This window comes from Echeneis naucrates, chromosome 1 (genome assembly GCF_900963305.1).
Source record: "Echeneis naucrates chromosome 1, fEcheNa1.1, whole genome shotgun sequence".
NCBI classification, from domain to species: domain Eukaryota; kingdom Metazoa; phylum Chordata; class Actinopteri; order Carangiformes; family Echeneidae; genus Echeneis; species Echeneis naucrates.
In genome coordinates, this window is record NC_042511.1 from 6891955 (window position 1) to 6918508 (window position 26554).

A 26554-nucleotide genomic window follows, 5' to 3' on the forward strand; every position below is an offset into this window, starting at 1 on the left:
GATGAAAGATCAGTCAAACCGTTGCTCATCTTCCAGGGGAAGCTGTGTGTCAGATATCAATCTGAGGGCTGTTTATAGAGCAAGGGGCATTGTAGCATGTGGTGTGTAAATTAATGTGTTTATTTTGAAAACAGACTTTCCTTTCTGGTTCTAAAGAAATGAAATAAAGCAGTACCCTATCATTGTGATATCATTGTGATATCTTATCATGTGGCTTTTCTCCTCATAATACCTGTCTGATCAAGTCATTTATTACCCTTTCCTGGCACACAGCAATTGTTATATTATAAAAAAAAAAAAAAAGCTAGTACAATGTAAGTAACAATTTGAAAGCTATATACTGTATATATATATATATATATATACACACACAGTATATCTTCACTTGATGACTGTGATGGAATTCCACCTTCGGATGCACCTTTGTGCATCATCACTCCTCGTCTTATGACCCCCCTGAGAGGTGATTTGTTAACTTGAATGGTTTTTGGTCTTTGTTTTTTTTTTTTTATGCCAGGTCACTGTGAGCAGTTCCTGAGTCCAGCTGTTATTGGACGATCTTGATTGCCGAGCCTCGAATGCGCGAGTAAGAGCTGTGCTCCAGGGGGTGCAGTTAATTTAATCTTTGCTGTCCTTCACTTTGTTCTTTCATGCAGAGAGGGAAGTGTGTGATTCACCCCCTCACTGCTGGATTCACCTGTCATTGGTGCTCACTTGAGGTGGGCCATTTAGAAATCAAACTGCATTATTAAGAATCGGGGGGACCTAATAGATTAAATGTCGACCTCTGGGCATTAGGCTCTCATCTGGTGCACAGCTGCTCCCCCTGCTTTCCTTCCTGTCCTCAGCAGCACATGTGACCTCACCTTTGTGGCCATGTTCACAGCTACAACTGCCTGATTTGCTTGTTCCCTTGTGTGCACTTTGGACTAAGTATCTCATGGACCCATCCTCTTGCATCTTACACCCACCATAATATTTTGCCCACCCACACAAGGAAAAAGGTGGCTGAATAGCTCTCTCCCACTGTGATGAAGAGGGAAAGTCAGATTATGTGTCCGTTCAGACTATTAAACTCTTTGTTCACCCAGAGGTGGAACAGCAAGGTTATTGCTTCTCACAGTTTATTGCTTTTCCTCTTATTGTTCGTCCCAGTACTTCTTGATTACAGCACTGAGGGGAACAGGAGCAAATACATTTGTGGCAGGCTGTTAAATGTGGTCAGCCAGGCTGCCATTATATTGGGTTTAGGAAGTTCTTTATTTGAAATAATAAAAGTTGATTTCACTTTAATTCAGGTTTGCTCCCTTTCTTTTAGAACTCTCCTTGTTTATGGATTAAAATTGTCTTATTTACTTTTGTACAGATTTTTAGTTAGTCACATTTTTTTCCTAATATTCTTCTCTTCTTTCAATGTATATCCTGCTTCTCTTTCTGCCTCACCATTTCTCTCTCTCTCTCTCTCCCCCTCTTTGATGATGGGGGTATTTCTATTCTGTGGGGGCTGTGAGCTCAGCGAGTTTGTTTCTGTCTCTATAATCCCCTCACTCTGGGCGCCAGCATATAAAAGTCGCGAGGGACCCAATGCACTCTCATAGAGACCGTCAATCACAGCCCAGAGTCTACTCCTTTACGCACACACTGCCACAGGTAAGACAGTGGACAAACATCATACAGAAAAGACAGAGACAGAGTAACCTGATGTGATACCTTATAATGGTAATAACCTAGGAGGTGTTCAAGCTGAATCTATGGAGGCTGAACAGCGCTGGTGAAATGTAAATTTCTCTTGTGTAAATCCGGTAGTTGTCCATACATGCCGGTCAGCCTGTTCAGAAAAAACATTACAGTTTTATTCTGAATGCAAATTTTGCTAAGAACTTAGGCTTTTCTTATCAGTTGAAATACAACTTTAAAAACCAAGTTGCTTCGATAAGTGCACCATTGAATTTGTTATTATTTATACAAAACATTTAAAACTTAAAAAATAAATAAATCAGATGCTTTCAAAAGTAGTTTTTTAAACATGGTAACATGTATCGAGACTTTTTTATGGGTTCTTTCAACTCCCTCTTCCAAAAAAAAACCAAAACAAAACAAAAAACCTAAATGTTTAATTTTTAAATACCAGTGCGGAGTCAGTGAAAAAGTTGGACTTTGTTTGGCCAAGTTCATTGGAACTTCGTCTTGGAATTGATAAAATTTGGAGCTCAGGAGGAGCTGAAATAAGAGTGGAGAGAAGAAATCAGAAAAGCTTGAAGTGTAAAGTCATCAAATATTTAGTGTGAGAGTTTCCTTTGTCACTATGGACTGATACCAAGTTACTTCAAATTGTTATTTCTCAGTATTAAGCTATTCGACTTTGGAACTAACATTACATTAATAATTATGGCAGTGAAATTCTTTCTGAATTGCTGAAACATTTATCGTGCAACAGTCAATATGTCATATTGAGACACAGCAGCTTGATTTAAAAATAAAAACTGGCAGGAATATTCGAAATGCATGCTTTTGTATGGTTTGCCATATTTCTGGCCACTGCTGATTCCACTTATTTAGTCTAAATACGTTGTGATGTATAAATTATTGTTCCATTAGCAAGGGTTCAATTAGAGTAATTTCTTATTAGTATTGTTTTGTTTTTGTCATCATATTATGTTAAGATATTGTGTTATGTTGGTCTGAGATATTGCAGGGGGGATCCAAAAGAAAGCGTTAACATACAAAGCATTAAATAATAGAAATTCATCTGCACCTCTCCAACGTCTTGTGGTTCCTTACTGTCACTGACTGCTAAAAACCTTTCCCTCTCTCAGCCATCATGTCTGCCGGAGGAGAGAAATCCAAGTCTTCTTCTCAGACTGATGGGAAGGCGGCTCAGAACAAGATGTCTGAGATGGGCATGATGTCCTACAAGGTACAACACAAACACACAAACACACAGTAACAACACGGACAGAGTACATCGGATGATCAATCACAGGCCGTAGAAACCTTTTCATGCAGTGTCAGGCAGCTGACCTCACACTGAAAGTGTACTTTCTATGCTGGTGTCCAGTGTCATCACCTGCTGGTTTCTACAGCTTTGAGACTTGTGAAGTGGAAACTGATAACAACAGCTGACAGAAAAAAAGCCATTTCACTCTCGTCCTTTCTTGTTCGGGCGTTTTTTTCCTCAGCTGCAGTCTCTGCATCCTATTTTTGCCCTTTTCAAGTGTTTCCCTTTACTTCGGAAAAACCTCTGACGTCCCTCCTCACTCCCGGTCTTTCTTTCGTCACCCAGATGTATGTGTACGACCAGGAGAACTTCCAGGGCCGCTGCATTGAGATCACTGGCGAATGCATGAATGTGTGTGACATGGGAATGGATAGGGTGCGCTCCCTTCGTATCGAATGTGGACCGTAAGTACAGGCACATGTACACATCCTCCCACACATGATAGCAAAATGATCCCAGCACCCACACTTGTCTCAGCAAAGAGTAGCAATTTCACTGTTTTAGCTCGCCATTATCATGGACATGTCCCTCTCCTGGGCATTTATCTCGTACTTTTATCCCAAATTATATGCAGAGGGTGCAGCAGTGGAATGAAATTCGATATCTGAACTACTGACATGAAGTAACAAACAGCACAGCCTGCAACTGAAATATAGAGACATGCCACAAGACAAGAAATTAGATAATGATTTTTTTGTTTAAGTTTTTAAGTTTGTTTAACTTAAAGCCCGACTTGATACTCGACCATAGTCCAGCCAAGTACTGCATCTATACTCATTCTCCCCCAATTCAAACATCCCCTAATGAAAACTGGTGAAAAGCAAATCATTTTGAAAGAGTGACAGCCACTGAGCAAGTTCCAACGCATTCACACGGCATTTAGCTGACCAATGGTGGAAATGGGTAAAACATGTCATGAGTAAACTGGTGATTCCATGAAAAAAACACACTGCTTAGTGAATTTCTTCCTTGCTTGTTCCTTCCCTTGCAGCTTTGTTGGCTTTGAGCAGATGAACTTCTGTGGTGAGATGTTCATCCTCGAGAAGGGCGAGTATCCCCGCTGGGACTCCTGGAGCAACTGCCAGAAGAACGATTACCTGCTGTCCTTCAGGCCTGTCCGCATGGTAACGACTTATCCCCGTCCACCCAGCCGAAGATTTAACTTCTCCACAGTCCTGGTGGTACTTAGCTTTTCTTTCAACCACTTATCCCGACTTCACCTTTTCTCGCCACCTTCCAGGATCCCGAGAAGCACAAGATCTGCCTGTATGAGGTCGGAGAGTTCAAGGGCCGTAAAATGGAGATCATGGACGACGATGTCCCAAGCCTGTTCTCCTACGGGTTCACCGACAGAGTGGGCAGCATCATGGTCAGCTGTGGAACGTGAGTATCGTGGAAACACATTTAAGGTTTTTCTTCCTTTCAAAGAATAGTCCAACACTGTGGGACATGTGGGCAGAGGGGCAGAATCGTGGTTAGTTCTGTTGCCTCACAGCAAGAAGCTTCTAGGTTTGATTCCCAGGTCAGGAGCCATTCCCATATGTCTGCCCTGGCCTGAGATGCCAGATGGGTTTGGCTTCGGCAACCCTCACGACCCTGTTGAAAATATGTGGGAGTTGAATTCAGGGCAACTGGACTAGGTTGTAGATTTTTTAAGCTGTTTCACCTCATCCAAGAAGCTTCATCAGGTCTGACTGACTTTGCTTTCTGGCTCAGTCAGATTAGGAGACTGTTCCTTATTCCAGATGTGTTCTTTATTTCCAGCTCTTCATTATGCTAAATCATAAATGTTTCAACAAACTTTACACTCTACTTCTGTGAGCGCTGCATCGAGCACATATTCCTGCGGGTGTCGGACAGTAGCTACATCCAGGAAATCATTCACCAGCTGCACAACACCAACAGCAGCATAATCACCAACTATCGGAGAGCTCTAAGTGCCCTGGAGTGAGTTCAGGAATAGAGGCTGTCTACAGCTATACAAGGGTGTCATCAGCGTCAGCAGCAGAAAGTCTGATCTCAGAGGTGTGGCGGACAGCGGAAATGCCTTGTAACTGCTGTGATTACTTCATTTGTTGCACTGAAGCAAACAGCAGGGAGGAAGACTGAACTGTGGTTTAATGCTGACAGCAACACAGACAGATCAATGTTTGTTTGCTGGGTGTCTGTTCCTCCTAATTTGTCCAATCTTGCAGCTTTCTTTCATTTACTCTCCAGTTACTTAAAAATCTATATTCTCTGCTCGATCAGGCTTCTTTCTTCCACACTTCAACTTTGATATCGTCTACCACCTTGACATCTACTCATACTATCAAAATGTAAATATCTTCTCCTGCTCTCCTTCCCCCCTTTTCTCTCCAGTTGGGTGGGTTATCAGTTCCCTGGCTACCGTGGGAGCCAGTACCTGCTGGAGAGGGGCGATTATAGACATTTCAATGAGTTTGGTGCCCGCTGCCCCCAGATGCAGTCCATCAGGCGTATCCGGGACATGCAGTGGCACCCACACGGCTGCTACACCATGTCCTCCAAGTGAAACCCAGCGAGGGCAAAGAAGAGAGGGATCTGAGGAGGGATGGAGGCTGGAGGTGGGAGAAAAGATGGAGGGGAAAGATGCGGAAAGGTGAAGAAAGAGAGGAGATGGAGGATGTAATATTTTCTCATTTGTTTCAAAAACTCTTGGTGGTTTGAATGCAGGATGGCGATGGAAAGCAGTTGGTTGTTATTTTTAGTTGTGGGAACATTGCAATCAAGTGACCAATGAAAAGTTATTCAAAATGAAGGCGTGGAAGAGGAGGTAATTACACGGAGCCTGGAGACTGTGGTAATAAATGCTCTCTCCATATTTGCTCTCCCTCTCTCACTGTCTCTATTTGTCAGCACCCCCCTCCCCTTCACTCACTTTGCTTCCACATCCCATCAGCGTCAGCTCTCACTCAGCCTGTTGGGGGGGGCGGGGGGGCGTACCAGTGTGGATTTGTGTTTATGTGGGAGACAGAAGGAAGTCACAATTAAAAGAGTGGAGGCAAATTCTCTGTTCTCATATTCGGAAGCTGCAATGACCCAAATAAAGCATCTCACATCCTTCTCAACTTGAAAGAAAGTCTTCTTTAACACGTACTTCAGATGTCCATGTCCCAAAGGCCTGAATCGACGGGCTAACGTATAACGGACCCAACACATATCAGGAACCCTTTGGATCACAAGCGGCCGTTTTACATCTAGCATTCTCACATGAAACTGGTTTTAGACTGAGACTAGAAGGCTGGGGATAGGATGTGTACACTGCTTGGGTTCGTTTGTATTTATCATGGGCCCAAGTGACAACAAGCGAGTAGCCACAAGTATAACACATTTTTTGAATGGTTGGAGACTTCAGTACAAAGCAAAACATGCGAGCCGACATAAAAATCAGACCAACACCAAGTGCCAAACACTGCAGTTCCTCAACTGGCCACTTGAGGCTAGGTAAAACAGTGAGTCAATGTCCATTAACTGTCGCGTTGGACTGGCCAACTTTCCTGCAGAAATAAACACACTTGAAGATTGATATGAAAAAAAAAAATCTTTCCTATAGTTTCTCTGTTATTTCAGCTAAATCCATCTCTCTTTATAGTCTGGGCTTTGAACTTTCCACCTCACACAGAGTTCCTTCTATTAGCATCTCCTGTGTCTTGAGTTTCCAAAGCACTGTTAGAGACTTACTTCACACGCTGCTAATAACATTAAGGATTGACCATCAAATTGGATTTGTTATTGTTAGAGCCAATCTCAAGATAATTGTCATTCTCTATTGCCAGGCGCACAAACACAGTCAACTCAATATAAAGCGTAGATTGGGTTTGTACTGATGGAAAAATTATTTGGTTCAATATTGTCGGCGCGTGAAAAGAAGGAAACGCTCTACCTTCTATGCCACTGAGCTCTGTGTGAGGCAGACCATTATGTTTTCATGCTTTCTGCGGTGAATGATTTCTTTTTTCTCTTCCTCGCCAAAGTGAATATTGATAGCTGACGTGGCCTGCAAACGTCAGCTCCAAAATGGATTTGACCACATTTCAGCATCCCCACTTTCTGTTTTTTATAAAATGGGATCGTTCATGCAAATACATACATTCAATTCTTCCCATAAGGACGATCAAATATTGATGAGTACCAACCTAGATCCGACATAATGTAATTTGCACATTCTCTCTGTGCCATGTGGGTTAGCCACAGTGTTATGTCAGCAATCATGATTAGATTGCTGAGAGCTTCTCATCATACAAATATAATGAGGCAGTTTTCAGTAACCTGCATTAGGGTATTATTGTTAGCACATCCAGAGATGATGGATGCAGTGAATAAATTCGATTCGCTCATTATGTTCTCGCCAACATCCTGAAAAAACTTTCTATCTAATTACAGCAAAAGATTAATATTGCGATGTTGAAAAAACTGGACACACTCAGGTAAGAATACGTCTGATGTAACACAATAACATCATTATAAAGGTGTTTGAGTTCATACTGTATTTTTAGTCAATAACAGCGAACAGTTTTTTCTTTATCAACTGTGGGTTTTAAAGTTTGTTCTCTTTGCAGCATCATGTTGAAAAAAAAAAAAAACAAACTAAGACAGAAGCAACTTCTGTTATTCTGACTCATTGAAATTCCTGTAAAGAAATTTTATAAGTTTGGCGTTGTGGAAAAATAAAGTGTCTCATTTGGTTAATGGTGGAAAAACGCACCATTAACTAGATGTTATCCACACCGCACTTTAAGAGTCTGATGCAATGCAGCAACCAAACGGCCCTGCGAAATATCAAGTTAGGAAGCTTCCAGTCTGCAGTCACGGTGGATTCTGTGTGAGACAGATGGGCTGGAGTGGCAAGCTGCAGAATGGTGAATTTCAGCTGTTTTAAATGTTGCATAGTAAGTGTGTGAATAGTGATTGAGTGGTTACATCTGCATGAGTAAAACATGTACAGGTGCTGATCAGCATCCAAATCAGCTGCACTGTTTTTGTTTCCACCCTCCCTCGAACAGGGAGTTGGCTCGATCAGCCTGATTGATTTTCACCGGGCTGAGATTTTGGGAGACATGGATGTTGCCTTAGTTACTCAACCAAGTTTTGAGCACTTGTTTGAGACTCACACACATCTTTCACAGCAGACTTTGACAGGTTCGACAGCTCTCTGTACTGAGACGGCTTTAGTTTAAAAGAGATTATGAACTTTCACCCCAAATGCAATGCGTGTCATGATGAAAAAAAGTGAAATTAGTGTAAACATCTAGAAAGGTTAAAATTAATTCAGTCTTACACTTGTGAGACTGATCAGGATTGCTGATCCTGATGGGAGTAGCGATGGATATGTTTTGGATTTGTAGGACTTTTCGCAGCTTTTGTATGTTTTGACTTAAACTTCTGTACGTCCTCCATGAACAAATCTGTATCTGTATCTGTACCCTTACATAAGGGTAAGGGAAGCCCACTTCTTCTTTCAGGGAGCTCCGTAACATCTTGACAATGAACTTGATGGATTAGCATGCCATTTGGCATCAAAGTGGAAAGACATATCGATCGCCTCAGGCTCTGGATGCTGAACGGTTTTTTCACAGCCGGACTGTGTTTGTCTTGGATAGGTTCCTACAGCACTCTGAACCCTTGGACAAATACGAAGCTCTCCTTCCTGAATCATCAGTGTGACAGAAAAGCATCAGCATTGAAGAAGATTCGGGTGCATTTATAGAAAAAGAAGAAACGTCGTTTGAAGTAAATTCTCTTGAATGCTTCTCTAATGGCAGCTGAAGCTGGTGCATAGATTTTGAAGTTTCCTGTTAATAATTCATACATTTTTCATTCGGAATATTAGTCACTCTTTGATTCTGTTGGAACAAGCGATACGGCATCGTTCGGCCCCAGAGGCAACAACAAAGGGTCCTGAATTTGATCCAACTGATTCATTCTGACTGCTTTATTCTTCTCCACAGCAAAGACGTGATGAGACCGCTGGGTACTGTAGTACTGAAAGCCACCAAAAGTTCTTGGTATCTACGCAGCCATTTTAAAGATTACTCACTCTAAATGTGGCTCTGAAGTGACATTCATTGAACCGACGCCGCCATCATTGGCGACCTGCGGTTTCAAATGTTGCTCCACCCTCTTTGTTGCCCTCATGTGACAGCTAATTGATTGGCAGGATGAATGATGAGAACAGATTGAAACGCTCAGTCGTTGAATGAATGAACAGTATGTGATGAATAGGAGACCTCCCAGATTCAGTGGAAACAGCTGTAGCACAGTCGTCACCACACAAACATGTAGGTGGGGAAACAGAAATAGAAAAAGTCCATATTTTGCCATTTAAAGACACAAAGTTTTTGGTTTTAGTCCATTCACCTCATGTTTACCTGTTGTCCAGTTATTTTTTGGTGCTTCTTTGAGCTACAGCTGGCAGAAAATAACTCTGATTGACATCATTGATTATAAAATTAAAGCCACATGCTTTAATTTGTGATGATGCACCATTTCAACACCTTTCCTTGTTATGTTTTCATCCCCTCCTGATTCTAAAATAACTATACCTGCTACGGAAAGCCCATTTTTATCAGTCACAAATTCTCATGCAGTTCCTCTCCAGAAACAAACCCCCTCTCTTCAGCTTACCCCTCTTTCTCCTCTCAAAATTGACTTGCGACAGGTGAAGTCACATGGGCACCCAGTTTTAGTTCAGTCTATTAATGCATTTTGATAAAACACCTACAAGGTGCTATGAGCCTTCCTCACTATGCGGTTAAATGTGGATTGGAGGAGTATTGACGTCAGAGTGGCACGCATGCACACACATTAACACACACATAGCGCATGTGTGAGTAGATCCGAGCACAAGCCAGCACACTCACTGACACGTGCACACACGCACGCACAGACACACACACAGATGGGCAGGCAGACGTGCAGCTACTCTTATTTCCAGCCCTGCTTCTGATGTCACTCTGTGGATTGGGACTGTCTCAGCAGCAGGACATTACGGGATAGCTTATAAGAACACACTGCTAAATAACCTTTTTACCAAATCAAACACTACACACCTTTCACTCCATCTGGTGAATTAGCAGGTCTGCTACCTGATTGGCTGCTCAGACAAGCGGCCATTCACTACTTGGAATAAAAGTGTATCACATTTATTAGGTGCTGTGTGCTTGTACCTTCTCTGTAAACATATTCCCTGTCACGTTTTTTCCCCCACAGCAGGGGAGCCAGTAAGATAATCACCTCAGTGGATATAGAATAAATGGATTTTACTAAACAGCAGCAGTAGAAGAGAGGACATGCAGCAAATCGTCTGTTGGGACACTAATCTAATTGGTATCAACGTGAAGCCGTTTTTCTCAATTTATTGAATCACAAGTTTAGTAAACTCATCAGAGCTGCAGTCTCAGTCCTCTAAGAGCCGGATATTACTCATTGGCACATAGAATGAATGTTGAAAATTTGCATATTTGGTTGGAAATTTAAGCCCCAATACAATTGAAAAGAATGAATAAATGCACTCTTTATATTTTGCTTCAATTTACACCATTATATTGATTTATTTTTCTTTGTGGGTTAATTCACAAATGTACACTATCTGTCAAAAGTTGGGACACACTTTTATATTCATTTGAATAAGAAAGTGTGGCCAAACTTTTGACTTTACTATATATCAGAGTAAACTGAAAAGAAACATTTATAAATACCAGCATTTAATTTCCTCACTTATTTGTCTGATTAATATTCATTAGCTAGCAAATTCACCATCATTTCCTATAAAATAATATAATACAGCATATATTTGTCAACTTTGCCAACTTGTGTATTATATTAACTTTTTTTTTGTTTGTTTGTTTGGGTTTTTTTTTTTTTTTTTTTTTTTTTTTTTGAGTTTGAGGGCTTAGGGCTAGGGTTAGGGTTACAAGGGGATAAAATGAGACCACTAAGCTCTCTTAGGTGGGTTGTGAGGCCAAAGTCTATAGGACCCACAAGGAAGACCAGGAGTGTTCAGAGCCAAACCGGAATTTTAATAGCAAAGATATAATCACTTATAATCCGTTATAATATAAACAGCTCAAAAGATAACACACCAAAAACCACTTCCAGGCATAGAGAAGACAAAAGTAAAAAAAATAATAAATAAAAGTATCAAAAGAAAATTACGGCAGGAAAAAAGCAAGGGGACGCAGGTAACGACAAGGAGACATGAAAAGCCAGAAAGTCAGGACAGGAACGCAGGAACAGGGACAGCGGCCAGGAAGACAAAGCAACAATCTGACAAAGAACAAACCATGACGGGGGGTATACATACACACCGGGAGGTGCGAAGATGGGGGACAGGTGCAGGGTATGAGGAAAACGAGGAGGTGATTACACAGGAGGGAAAACACAGGTGTGCTGGGAAAAAAAAAGAGACAAGACAGGAAGTGCTACACAATAAAACAGGAAACACGACCGACAAGAAACGGAGGGAAAACAAGGCAAAAAGAGGGATCCTATGATTTGCTCCATTGTTCATTGCTCATGTTTTTTTGTGTGAGTGTGAGTGTGTCATCTGTACTAATTTTACTGTGGTGTATTCCTACATGCAGCCTTATTAATCATTGCAAAAGGGAGTAATTGGCAGGAATTGCTGTTCTTATGTGCAGGGACTATGAAGTAGAAGTCTGCACACGCATGATGAGTAGGACTCATAATTGTGGAGCTCTTTGTCCATTTATGAGTACCGGTAGTTGGTTGGAGGGAAAAGGTTTAGGTGCTGGACCACGTGGAGGAGAATGTTCTCCTCACGCCTCACTGTTGATCTCTGTGTAGGTTATTGCTACACAAAAATGAACCGTGCATCAATGCATTTGCATACATTTACACTCATGCACGCACGCATGTGCCAACACACGTGTGCAAATAAATACTTCATCCTGACAGCTGGTGTGCGTCATGGAGCGTTGAAGCTCATTGAGTGTTTGTATGAAAAGTCTCAGACTGACTGCTGAGTGATGTAAGATTGATGTGTACCTCCTCTTCTTTCTGCTCAGACAAATGAAGGGGTGTGTGGAGCCTTCAGTAAGATCGATGGGGCAGAGAGGCAGCGGGAGGAAAACGGAATAGCGCATTGCAGATTATGTTTTTATTTTATTTTTCTTTTGAATTTACATTGCAGCGAGTAATAAGGAGTTTTAGCAGTCAGATGTTTTCATATTGTACAACAGGAGACATTTTTCTGGAAGGCCGGCAGGTTTTGCTCCTAGTTAGGCATAAAAGGAATGATAATAGAATACTCTCTGTCATCCCTCTCTCTCACGGTCCAGCTCAGTCTTTTTTCCTTCTTTTCTCTCTAACAAGACCCCCTGTGTCTGCCTGTATTCCTCTCACATCAGTCTGCAGCTCTCTCTCACTCTGCAGCCCAGGCCTTTCCCTCTTTAGTTAACTGTGTCCGTATTACGCGTCCATCTGCGTCATGTGTGAGGCATATCTGAGGGTTAAAAATAATAGATGAAAGTGGAACAGATGGATGCAAGGGGGAGGGGGGGGGCGGGGGGGGGGGGGGGGGGGGGGGGGTTGATGACTATGGGTGAAGTTATGGAGGATAGAGAAATGAGAGAGGGGGAGGACTGGTCTTGGAAGCAGCAGCCAGCAAAAGGAAAGTAATAAATCCATCCATTAAAAGTTGAGAGTTCATGTTTTTATTCTCCTGTCTATTACCTGTGAATATCGTGCCACTATAGGGATGAAAAAGGAGCTGAATGCTTTCTGTCCGGCTGTGTCAGCGGCGGCTTCGGATCCTAATGAAAGTGTCTGAATCCTGAGTGACTGGAGATAATGGAAATTGTGGTATCCACAATAACCCCAAGAATAGAAAATGCATCCAGTAAAAGCCCTTGCATTTGCTGCTGTGAATTTCTATTTTTATAGGGCTAAATGATGACAGAACCTTTAAAACTGAAAGTGAGTATTTCAGAGGTAATTCTGAGTCATTTCTCGGAATTGGGCACTGGGTTTTTGGGATATGACTGGCCTCCATATTTAAGGTAAATCACTCAATGTGTTTGGGTTCAAGATGAAAATCAAGGTTTCACTTCATTTCACTTTTTTGACATTGTACTTGGAGGTCTCCGAAAAGCATTTGAAACATCTTGCCGCCAGTGAAACTGGCAAACTGACAATGCTGGCTAGTGAGAGGGTCGTTTGTTGGACTTATCACTCAAGCTCTCTATTTAATACGTCACAAAGCCATTTTTTTTTGCCTGCATATCCAAGTGCTACAGCACCACTAGCTTCCAGCTGACGGGTGACTGAGTGTCAGCAGTCAGTGGGTTGGTTCTTACCCCAGGCCTGTGCTTGCATGTTCTGCCTTTGGGTACTTCCTCCCACAGTCCAAAGACAGGAAGGCTTAGGTTAACTGATAACTCTTAATAGTCTGAAGGATGAGCGTGTCTGCATGTCTATGTGTTGGCCCTGTGATGAAGTGGGTGGACCCTGCCTTTGCCTGGTGTCAGCAGGGCCCTCACAACCTTAACAGAGAAGAAGTATAGCCTATGGATGAATGGAAACTCTCTTTCACTCATCTTCTTATCTGACAAGGGTGGGGTCACCCTGGACAGGTCAGCAGTCCATCACAGGGCCAACACACAGAGACAGACAGAAACCAACAACCACTCACACTCACACTGAGACCTACGGACAACTTAGAGTCACCAGTTAACCCAAACATGATGTCTTTGGACGGTGGGAGGAAACCTACATAGACATGGAGAGAAACTCCACACAGAAAGGCCTGGAATCTGACCCACAAATTTCTTGCTGTGAGGCAGCAGTGCTAACCTCTTTGCTGCCGTGCGGCCCCCTAGATGGAAACTGCTTATTTCCAAAATTTCTGTGAAATCAACACCAACTTGACACTAAGGTAGTGACTTCCTACCTTGGCAGTGCTGCCTTATGTACAAACACTTCACTTCAAACACGTAGAATCCATTTCAGGGTCTGCTGGTTAATGGCAAAAATGCCAGTCTGTAGTTTGTGCTGCCTGGCAGCTTGGATATGAATTTCCTATCTTAATAATTCTGCAGCCAGTGTGACGCACAATGATGGCGTTGAGTTTTCAGGTGACAGGGCTGTCAAATTCAAAAGTTGCTGCTGTGTCTGCACAGACTGTTGTAGTTGCTACATTTTCAAGAAACAGCAGGAGGCATCACCACCAGCAACCATACTGTTGGAGGAGTGACAACAGCTCACTCAGTCCAACAACAGTATGCATCAAACAGCAACTTATGTTCTCTTTATTCAACAGGTGTCAACACAAAGGCGGGAACAAACATCTATCGAGATCACTATAGAGCAACTGCTGAGTCCTAAGTACTGCTGAAATTTAGTCAGACTTTATAGAAAGCTGACTCATTGGCGACGTCAGAGGGCCTGTAAGCATACCCCTTGGCTGCGAATGCCCTGAATGGGCAAGTTGCTGGTCTGATTCCTGACTGGCTGGAATCTTCGATTTAATTTCCCTTCTCTCCATTCCATTTCCTGTCATTCCTCTCTGTCCTGTTAATAATGCAGCACAGTAATACAGGGAAACCAGCATCAGTGTAAGAACTTATCTTTCTAACTTTTTATCTTCCTTCAACAGTAGAGTTACTCTCTTTCTCTGCGAGTGAGGACATCGGATGGTCTCTCCTGTTTCAGGTTTTCCTCACTCGCAGTGTTGGACCTTATAAACGTGTTGTGTCCTTTACTGCTGTGTGATACTCTGCAGTTCTTACTTTTATTTTGCACACAGAAGCATTTTCATTCCGGAGAGAATTTCATGGCCCCATTAACTCGTCTCCACATTCATTCATTCACATTCTGCTCCAAAGTGGCTGTTATCAAACTGGGATCATTTACTTTCCTCCTCGATGTGATACTGCGTAATCAGTCGCTTTTGTTCCCAATGAGGAGTTTGTGCATAGAGGATTTGGTAACATCATCACAGAACAGCAATGCCGTTTTACAACAATGGTATTTGCTTAGAAGAGACACGGTGAGAAACTCACAGCCTCCTTAAATGTGAAACTCACACCTGGAGAGAGGGATTAATAAAATGCGCAGAATAGACAAATACGCACACGCGAGTCAAACGCACTCCAATAATATTTTGAGAAAATGAGGACGTGAAGGATGCTGGTGAGAAGTGTGAGAAGATGAACTGGGAAAGAGTAAACATGCTGTTAAATACAGTAACAGTTTTCCTTTGACTGTGATTCAATAAAGCTTCAGTCAAAGTGATCAGAGACACATTTAAACCGAGAAAGGACATTTGCTATTTGATTCTTTGTAGAAAATGTGCCCTGCCTGACTTGTCTGTCCTCAGTGCAACATCCCGATCAAACACAGGTTTGTGATCATCACTTCCTGTCGGCTGCCTAGAGGGAAGAGTGTGTGGTCACTGCATGATAAGAAATGCTATATCCTCTGCTGTGAAAAATGCTGCAGGAATCGTTCCAAGATAAAGTTTTCTTCTCTCTCTGACGCCCATCAGCTGCTGTAAAGTTCTCTCATTCGGCACTGAGAGCTCCTGTGTGACTGGGCCTGATGTCAGCACATTTTTAACTGTGTTACAGTTTAATAGGGACTGTATGGAGATAATTTCAGCGAAGAGGAGTGGGGATTTAAGTCTGACTTCAAATTCTGTGAAGAAATATTGGCTCCTAATAGGTTGTTCTCATGCAGTGATAGAGGCCCTGTGCGTCTGGCTTGACTTCAGGATGCTTGCTACTGAGGGACTGCATGAAAATTATGTGAGTGTGGAAAGTAGATGAGCCTTATGTCTAACTTATTTTTTTTTTTTTTTTGGGCCTTTGGGCCTTAAACTTGAATTCATAATAATTCATCACTAATAACTTCAGTAAACGAAGCTCTACACACTCCACATCTGAATATTTATACAGAGTATTTATACTTAATAATTAGTTATCTGACAGTTAACATTACTATAATGGTGGATTAGCTCTCATTTTGCTTGTACTAATCAGCACTAAAACAGAAGAGCTCTTTATTTCATCTTTTTAGAACGGATTACACAACTGGGATTATTTATTGACAAGTTCTTAAATATTACAGTTACTGTTATCCTACTGAAAATATTTACCGACATGATTTTTTTCCACCTATATTGTTTCTCAAATGTAATCATTTCTACTGGCATCTAAATCAAATCAAATCAAAATGTTTTATATAGTTCCATGATGGAGTTACGTGAAGCTCATTACAAAAGGACCAGGTCAAGACCAAACTCTTTATAGAATTATACAAAGAGACCCAACATATCCTTCCCAGAGCATATAGATTCTTTAAGAGGCATAAACTTCAGATAACCCGGCTCAAGGAGGGGAGCTGCCTACCTTGACCTGTTGGGTTTGGGGGGGGGGGCAGGCAGTGGGAAGAGAAAGAGAGAAAAGGGGGAGACAGGCATAGAGAGAAAATAAGAGCAGCAGGAGAAAAAATGCTATGTGCACACAAAACATATCGATGTAAAGAGTTATTTATATCTGGTAGCACTAAATGTCTCCAGTAAAATCTATAAAGTAAAGCCCTGATACAAGAACATGATTCTTTTTCTTCATATCACAGGAAATTTTGTAGACAAATGAGAATAACAAATTAAACCTATTAATTGCGTGTATGCGTGTGTCTGTTGATACTTAGAATATTTTTGCTGAAATAAATGAAAAGCACTTGTAATCTGATAAAGTAAATAAAGAGGAGGAGCGAGAGTCGGGGGACATAAAAAAAAGATGTGATGAAAGATAGATAGATAGATGTTGTTGCTAAAACGACATCTATCTGTGAGGAAACGGTGAGTCTGAGTCTGAGCGAGTGAGCAAATGAGGGAGGGATGGAGGGGGAGGAAGGAGAGTCGACAATATTCATCTGAACACATATGAACATGTATGGCTCAGTGTTATACAATTATTCTGTTGGAGAAAAAGGAGAACAGGAAGTTGTATTGACCAAAAAAAGCAGAGTGTTTTGTTGAGAGGCCACTAGAGAACAAAGTCTCAACGAACAAATTATTTTTCCCCAAAGTCACTTTGAGCACCGTATATTTCCCAAAGCACGAGGCTTTTGATATATTTGGAGAACCGGAGGGAGGACAGCATTCACTGCGTTCATAATAGCTACTCTGTATATTCATATTCTGCACTTCTGGGCACCTAACACCTCGGACTAGTTTTAAAACCATGCCTAATTTCAGCATAAATAAAAGACTAAAAGCATTATTTGCAATCGCAACAGTTGGACACAACAACACACACACTCAATGTGTGATATGTAAACATGAAAAATACGAAACAAAACTAATAGACATGCAGGGAAAGTGGAGCCTGATGATTCTGAGCTTATTTAAATTCAAGGCAAGCTGACATGTACGGTCTGTTTTGTGCTGCAGAATAATAATAATTTCTATTTGAATAATGATAAAAACATTAACACAAAAATGATGACGTTCTCTCATTGCCGGCTTTTGAGCATTTTAGCAACTTCACATCTTTTGCCTTATAAGAAAATGCCACGCCAGTATCTATTGTGCTGCAGACCGTGTGGCAGTGTGTGAAACAAACAGCAGTATATGGTTAAACGGAAGCAGTGACGTCAGGGGACAGAAATAATGAAAGATACTGACAAAAAAAAAAAAAAAGGGGGGGAGGGAGACTTTGGCAGTCAAAGAGAAAAGCAATGCGAATGAGGGGAGATGTGAGAGTCGGGGAATAATGACATCTTCACTGGTGATGGTTGGATAGACACCGAAAGATGCTTTTGTGTTTCTGTCTGTGTTTTCCAGTTCCTGCTCAATGCACAAGGGGGCATATGTGTGCACCCCCTTGCGTCCCTCATACCCCCGATTAGCAGTCCCCAATGAGACTGTCCAAGCTGTGGAAGCAGTCACTGTTGACTGAGTTAATTGATTAAAGCAATCTCTCACTGAGCATCCTTTTAAACTGCTAATTTTAAAGAAAACCAGGTCAAGTGTTGTTTTTCTTTTTCTTTTTTTTTTGTTTGTTTGTTAAATCAAAGTTATTTAGGCCTGAGAATGTGTTGGTCCTTCTCTTCTTCAGGAATCCATCATCCTGATCACCAGCCATTCTGACCTGTTGTCAGCGTGACAGTGTGGACATCAAGCAGGACAGACTTGAAGAGCCACAGCTGAAAAAATGAGCTAAATCTGTTTATTTTTGGGTGTCTCACACCACAAAAGAGCAAAATAACACCACGCCAGCCTGGTAGGTGTGGTGGAGCACTCGTCAGTTGGTAGCAAACAGTGGCTCAAAGATGAGCTAAGAGGAAACAAGGATGACGTGTAGCGTGAGGGACGGACGTACAGATAGACAGAAAGGCGCGATGGCAGATGTTCTGGAGTGAGTGCAGTGTAGGGGAAGCCTCATTTTGTCTCTGTGTGGGGATTACACAGACACGACGTAGGGATCGTCATACTCATTGAAACTACAGTGCCTACATGGTACCGCAAACCTGCTGTGTGGGTGACTAGCACATCACTGATTGACTGACACGCCGCAGTGGCATTAAGACAAAATGGTGCCTCAGCAAACACACATGCCCAGCTAAACTCTGACGAGCGCGCACACGCACACACACACACAAACACACACGCACGTGTACTTGCACAGCTGGTACTGTGGGCGTTTTGTAAAAGGGAAGCCTGTAAGGTGTTGGTCCCAGCTGGCCAGTGGGCACTCATGCTTGTGTGCGTCCAAAAGTCCAGATAAGGACAAAATGGGAGGTGTGAGGGAATAACAACACACACCGTGTAATGGAACCCTTCAATTACTCATTTGTTTATCGTGAGTGTGGCTAAGTTGGCTTTGTGCACAAAGAGGACTGTGTGCATACAAACGTTTCATGTGTGTGTGCGTGCTGTACTGTACTCATGACGATGTGTGCAGCCATGCCTGCTGACACACTTACATGGGATTACTTGTTACCTCAGAAGTTCATCTGTTGAGCCGCCTGTGTGTTTCTATGAATGGGTTCCTGTTGTCTGTCTCCTGTTGGTTCTGGGAAGCCATCTGCATCTATTTTCAAAGTCAGACATTAAGAAAAATAGAAACTAGAAAAGCTTCTCCAAGGTCACATCTAATCTCCCGTAATGCTGGCCACGCAGCTGGAGTCTCACAAACAACAACTGTGTGAGTTCACTGTTGCTTCCATAATGATTTAAAAATGACACCATAAAACTTCAATTCCATGTGTGCACAGCTCATGTTGCTCTTCACTTAATCATGTGTGATATGATTTACTAGAAAAATGTTCTCCTATATCTACTACAATTGTATTGTGCCTTAAGCAAAAGATAAGAGACGGCAGCTGATTCCGCCTTTCAAAGCTTGTGTAAGACTCTTGAACTATTTACTGTAGATCTCATAGCTTATTCTTTCCCATCCTTTTCAGTATGAAGGCCTGTAGCTGTGGCACCTCGCCGTTTGTCTGTTTATCAAATTGTGAAGGTGTAATCCTTCAGCTTCAGCTTCCTGCTCAAAATTTTAACAAAAAAAAAAAAAAAAGATTAGTTTTTTATACACTAGGAGACCCCGATGGTTGACCTGGTCCAGTTCTATTGAGGCTCAGTCCTTATTACAGTGGCCAAGTTTCCTGTCATCCATTGACTCGCTGTACTGCATATAGGGTCACTAGAGCAAATCTCAGCAGACAGTAAATGAGTTTTTATATATTTTTTGTAATATAATATAATATAATAGTCCAGTGTGTACCCTGCCCTCCCCCAATGTGAGCTGGGATTGGCTCCAGCAGCCCCCACGACCCGGAAACTGATAAGTGGTAGAAAATGAAGGAATGAAAGAATATAATATCATATCATATGATAAATGCGCTGTAAGTATCCTTGATTTACTGTATTGAAAATGCACTTCTTGCTCCGGTGTTATAGCACTCCAGTGTACTGGAAATATCTTTGCCAATGTAAAAAGGATAAAAATAACAATCAGCATGGCAGCAGTCTCAAGTCGATTATATGAAGTGTCAAAGAAATCAAAACTTTTACAAAATAGGTATTTATAGTATACCTACCAATGTATGTGTGAGATAACTTAAACAGTAATCTTAGTTATGTACAAGTACAACTTCCCAATAACAGCCTGGAGCATGCCTGTGTGTAGTTTCTTCACATATAAACTTAGAGAACTCCACCAGTTGCAGTTCCAGTCTTTTCTTCTAGACACCCATGGACACAAACCACACCTGGATTTTTTCCACATCGACAGCCTTATAACTAGTGGACAGGTGACAATTTTCCATATCTAGACGTACTCTATACGTAAAGCGCCTTGATGTAACTTATAATTTGCTGCCATATGAATAAATTTGATCTGAACTGATTTCATATGACTGGAATAATTGATACTGCCTTGGTGCCTTACAGCTGGTCGTCAAACACAAGCAGTGACAGCTTGAGGCACAGACAGAGAGAAACAGGCTCTCCACTCCTGAAGTGGCAAGTCTATTCAGGCATCTGCTGTCTTTTGCTGTCTTTCTGTTTTCTGGCTTCATTACTCGCCCCATTTCCACCCATTTATGAAGCTAATTAGCAATATTTGAAGGAGTGCAATAAAAACAGAGAGATTACACACAAGTGCTGGGAGGAAGAGCACTTCAGTGTCCAATTCACTTCAACAAATTGGGTTGAATTTCACTGATCAAAGCGTCCATAAGAAGTAAAAAAAAGAAAAAGAAAAAGAATGGGAAAAAAAAAAGATTTATCTAATGTCATTTCATATCTAAATCATCAGAGGAATTATGTCAGGAGCTATATTTACTGTAAAAACACCCTGGCTGGGTGATGCCATAGTTAACCTCCACAAAAAAAAAAAAAAAACAGGCCTGCTATTCAATCATGGCTGTTTGGAGTGACTCTCTTCTGGCACCATGTTTTCTTGTGGCTGAATCATAATTCGGGGGCATCCTCCTTTCCTAAGACAAGACCATCTAGGCCCTTCTCTGTATCTATCTGTCTGGCTACAGCGCGCCGGAAACGGACCATAACCGTCTGTGATCGAGAGCCGAGCAGGAAAGCAGCCGTGCGCGCTTCTCCTACCCGTCCTCCGCTCCTCCACAGACATTCATCATTAGCTCGCTCCTCCCTCTCTTTCTTCACCCCCCCCCCTCACTGATTCTACTTTTACTTTCTTGCTCTTCCTCCCGCTCCATCCTATGTGCGTCGAGCGAGTCTCCTCCTCTTACCGAGTCTGAGCGCACGTCTCCAACAAGCTTTTACGCGCGTACAAGCCTCTCCAAGAGAATCCCCTGCGGTCGGCCCCTCCCCTTTCCGTTTCTTACCGCCCTCACTCATTCATGACCCCGTATCGGTGACGTAGGAGATTCCACGGTGCCTACTGCCGTAGGCAACAACGGGATGCTGGAGTATATATGGGACACTGGTGGCCATCGACCGGCACACTCTCAGTCGCTCCGACTCGGGAACCAGGGCATCAGCGGAGATAGCAGGCTTTACTTCGGCTTTCTTAGGCTAACTCGCTTTGAGCTTTGGTTCAGGATGGAAACCTCTTCGATTTCTCGGAGCCGACGATGCTCCGCCATGCGCAACTGCAAAAGTAAGTCCCTCTTGCTGTACTTTGGTTTCGGCCACCGCATCGATCCTACAGGCATAGAGCCGATCCTGCCTTTTGCTTTTGAGAACTTCTGAGATATTTTCTAAGTTTTTAATGCAACTTTCGGCACTTTGTCATATTTCCAAAGTGGATAAATGATTGGACTCATAGGATGAAATCTTAAACAGCTTGGAGGTTCTGTTTAGCGATCACTTATTTGTGGCTTGTGACGATCGAAACGCATGCACAGGCAGTGAAGATGAATTTAATAAGATATTTGTGTTAACTCTGGAGAAATAGTTGCCGGGTTTCGGCCGAACACTTGTGTGGTGAGGCTGTGCGTAAAGCTCGGCGCAAGTGCAGTTCTGGAGCTGAAATGTAATTCATTGCAGGAACATCCAGTTATTCTATATGCAGCTCCAGTCATTATCACATCAGAGTGCTAACTGAGCGTTTGGATGAGTGCTGTTCAGCTCCGCTCACCTCTTCCTGCCCCCCCCCCCCCCCCCCCCCCAGGCGGTCTCTCCCTGTGGCTGGTGGTCTGGCTGGTCCTCGGCAAACCAAGTCCGGCATCGGCGTGCCCGCACCTGTGCGTGTGCTACCCGACGCCCATGACTGTGAGCTGCCAGGCGCAGAACTTCACCGCCGTCCCGGTCGGAGTGCCCTATGAGTCTCAGCGCGTGTTCCTCCAGAACAACCGGATCATGGAGCTCAGAGTTGGCTCTTTCGGCTTCGGAACTCAGGTATGTAGTTTGGAAAGAGTGTCGTGCCTTGTCCTCATTCATAAACGCAGAAAAGACTGAGAAGAAGAAATGGAAGAGGAGGAAGAAGAATCACCTTTGCATCTTTTCTTGCAACAGGTTCTGTGGCTGTTCGCAAACAACATCACGTGGATTGAGGCTGGGGCTTTCAGTGAGCTGAGGGACTTGGAGGAGTTGGACCTTGGGGACAACCCTAACCTCCACAGGCTGGAGGGGGGAGCCTTCCGCGGCCTGGAGAAACTCCAGAGCCTCCACATGCACCGCTGCCGGCTCACAGCCCTGCCCCATGACATCTTCCACAAGCTTTACAGCCTGCAGTTCCTCTATCTGCAGGTAGGGGAGCTGGACACACGCAGATCACTGATGCACACTTGGACACCCGCTCATGCAGCCTCCTACACATGCACATACACATTGCATGAAAAATGCCCAGAGAGAATTATTACAAATTCCTGAGTGTCTCTTCTTCTCATGCTGAACGCTGTTCGATGTGTTCTTCTCTTTTTCAGGAGAATAATCTCCACTTCCTGCAGGATGACATTTTTTCTGACCTCATCAACCTGAGCCAGCTTTTCCTGCATGGCAACCGTATCCGCACCCTATCAGAGAACGTGTTCCGCGGCCTGGTCAACCTCGACCGCCTTCTCCTCCATGACAACCGCATCAGGCAGGTGAACCGCCGCGCCTTCCGTGACCTTGGCCGTCTGACCATGCTCTTCCTCTTCAACAACTCCCTGGCTGAGCTGCCCAGCCAGACCCTGAGGGACACTCAGGGCATTGAATTTCTCCGCCTCAACGCCAACCCTTGGTCCTGTGGTTGTGAGTCCCGCGCCCTGTGGGAGTGGTTCCGTGAGGCCCGTGTGTCCTCCTCTGAGGTGATCTGTGCCTCCCCTTCCACCCGCCGTGGCCAGGACCTTCGCTTTCTTCGTGAGATGGACTTTGCCCTCTGCCCCCTGCCCGACCCAGGCTCCATCGCTGGCTCTACTACCACAACCTTCAGCACCAAGACCCGCTGGTGGTTCCACAAGAACAAGCCCCAATCATCCACCAAAGGCATCTTTGAGAAGTCCTCAGAAACCGTCAAGGCTGGTTTGTACGGCAAAGGCCCTTCCACGAGCACCTCAGTAGTGAAGTACGAGCTAGGGGAGGAAGAGCTAGCCCTGCCCAAACTTGACCCAGAAGAGTACTGGGCAAACTACGGCAACGAGGACTCTGGTGTCACTGTGCGATGCTTCGAGCTCGACTGTCCACCTGACTTGGACCTGACTCCATCTTCCTCATCTCCCTCTTCCAGCGTGCCCTCTCTCTTCTCCCTACTAGCCCTTTCTGTCTTTACCCTCTGTCTCAACCTCCACCTACTATTTGGCTGAATCAGACTCTTACTACCATTCCCCCCCTTTCCCTTCCAGCCTGTTTTAAAGGCTGCAAGGACCCCTGTTAGACTTTCTACACCCCCTTTGCCCAATTTGCTGTGAGCCAACTTAGAGGCACAGCGAGGGAGATAGGGGGACGGTTAGATTCTGAATCTACCATCTACAGGGCTTAATACTTATCAGGGCTGCTAAGAGCTGCTCAGATATGCTCATATATATTAACAGTACTCTACAGGTGTGGCTTTCTGTGTCTCACCTGTATGGGGTCAAGATTCCCTGTAATCAGGGCTATGAAGGCTGTGTCCATTTCTAATATCAACATGATTTGATAGCAGTTGTTGAAGATTTTAGTCGATTTTGTCAACTCAACTTAGTTAACTGACTCGTGCTATTAGTGCATCCAATTAACTGGCTGCTAGAATTACTATTATTACTGTTAGAACCAGTGCACAGTAATGACAATACTGTAACCACTTAAAGTGTTATGTAAATAGCTATGTGTTTTGTGAGTGTTCAAAATGATATCTGTGGTTCAGCATTATCACTTTCATCTTTATCTAGGAGAAACTGTGAGAGCTAGTGCTTCTACCAGGCAGAGCATGATGCACAGTGAGGCTGAGTGTTTACCTGCAGAGAACGAAGACAAGAGAAATATAGTGTGGAGCTGGGAGAGAAGGAAAAAGAGCAGAAAGTGGGGACTGCAAGAATGCCAGGAAAGAAGTGAGAGTGACAAGAGAAAAGACAGTGAGAGAACAGAGGGATTGTTTTTTTAAGAAACAGGATTAGGAGGAGGTAGGAACGAGGGGTAGCATTCATGCAGCAATAAGACAAGAAGCAGCAAGAGTGCAGCGAGACATTGTGAAGGGCCGTGCTGGCCGTAGAAGCAGCAACCTGTGGGAGAAAAGTAATAAATCCACTCATCAGTAGTTGTTCCATCCATTATACCGTCCACCATTTTCTGCAAATATGCTGTTGTTTGAGACAAACACATGGAATGAATGCTTCCTGTCAGGAAGCCACAGATTTTGGTTGTTGGATGTCTTTCTGTGACATATTGATATAATGTATAAAGATTGTTGACTTGGATACAGATAAAGATCTAGATAAAAAGATACTGAATATTTCTGGCATCATGCTGTCTATCATTCTTTTTTTCATGTTGATGCTTTTCAGTATGCCTTTTTTTTTTCACAAAAGGGGGCATTTAAAGTGGACTACATGACAACAAACAAATATGGGGGAAGAACAAGAGTGAAAAAACAACAAAAAAACAGCAGAGTGCTTCTGAATGAATTGCTCGGGCTGTGATGGGTATCTGTATGTGTGGATAAATGAGGATGAATGGCTTCACGAGCTGGCAACACTGTGAAAGGCATATACGTCAGTCGGATGTTACACAATTGACTCATCTTTGGGTGATGCCAGATGGACAGGCTTGGTGCAAATTGGTAGATTTCTAAATACACAAAGAGAACCTGCAGCTGGAGAAAGTAGAGGGCAGATTAGAACTGACGGACAAATGGAAGGGATGTGAAGTAAGACAGAAGTGGCCTTTAATTTTAAATGCTGAGGCTGGAAAACTACGAAAAAGAGATGATCTGAGTGAGAAGCAGAAGTAGCGAGAACAAAGTATGTGACCAAATGTAGACATCCACTCCTTCAGCAGTGTTTGTTGGTCTAAATTCAAAGTAAGTTTACACAGTGTCTTGGAGGCACATTGCTATAGGTGTGCTGACGTATCTTCTCTTCTTTTATTTGCACACTTTTTTCTAAAGCCCTCGTCATCTCTCAAGGCCAGTGAAGGACCGTAAGGCTCCAATGGGGGGCAAGGTCAATATGTAGTGGGAGTGAAAGAGTAGGAGGCGATTCAAGAGAAATACACAGGAATACACACAGACCCACTCACAAAGCCAGATTGCCATGATGGGGAACCTTCAACTGAAAAAAAGGTTTAACAAGATGAGATCATTTTCGTTGGGCTTTTGTTGTTGTTGTTGTTGTTTTTTTTTCTATTCCTAGTCCTGATTATGAATGATTTTAGGAATTATTCTGTGTCACTTGTCTCTTCAGTCATTTTTGTGTCCAGCAGGTAGAACTGAGTCAGGGTGCTCTTCAGTGGCTGTGGCAGTGAGGTCACTGTCAGATGACCAAAGTGCCAGTTATACCATTTTTCCTTATTTCTTCGTCTGGTCTGTCACTGTGCATGTTCTATGTTTTGTATCTTCACACAGATAAGAACTACATATGATAGACTGGATAATTTGTTATTTATTTTTACTGTAAAACGAGAAAAGCTGTCATTGAAAAAAAAGATGGATGAAAAATAAATTCATACTTGTTTTAACAACAATCGTTGTTGTGAGAATTTCACCGTGTCTTGGCTCCTGTCCACCTAAAGCAATAGAAGCTCATACACACCTACACACACAAACACATACACACAGACGCAGTTGCCGTTGTGTAAGTGCTCCGGGCTTTTTTCCAGCTCCATCAGATATTAACTGCTCAACTGAAAAAGACACATAACAGGAAATGTAGAGATGGAAACGAAGCACAAGAAGTATCATCACCAGCACACCTGACCTGCTCTGCGCAACGTGCTGACAGATAGTACTTAAATAATGATGATGATGTATAAGGTTGAGCACCGCCTGCATGGTGCAAGTATGAAAACACAAGCAGCGGCAGCGCTGTTGGTACAATCAACGCAGTGCTGAGAATCAGCAGACGCACATAAAAATGTTGTGGACATGCCGTTGGTTTTTTATAAACTAGAGACACAATCAGTACAGT

General features: G+C 43.0%; 2 protein-coding genes across 2 annotated transcripts; both read left to right on the plus strand.

The window, feature by feature from the left end:
* Window positions 1–2821: 2821 nt before the first annotated feature.
* crybb1l2 (crystallin, beta B1, like 2) lies at window positions 2822–5531 on the plus strand. Its single transcript, XM_029505819.1, has 5 exons — window positions 2822–2917; window positions 3284–3402; window positions 3990–4122; window positions 4239–4381; window positions 5360–5531. Exons 1-5 carry the CDS (start codon window positions 2822–2824, stop codon window positions 5529–5531), a joined length of 663 nt encoding a protein of 220 aa, XP_029361679.1.
* Window positions 5532–21482: 15951 nt separating this feature from the next.
* Window positions 21483–26066, plus strand: rtn4rl2a (reticulon 4 receptor-like 2 a). Its single transcript, XM_029506027.1, has 4 exons — window positions 21483–21630; window positions 22144–22370; window positions 22488–22721; window positions 22898–26066. The coding sequence occupies exons 1-4, from the start codon at window positions 21573–21575 to the stop codon at window positions 23756–23758; spliced, it is 1380 nt and encodes a 459-aa protein (XP_029361887.1). The 5' UTR covers window positions 21483–21572; the 3' UTR covers window positions 23759–26066.
* Window positions 26067–26554: the final 488 nt, after the last annotated feature.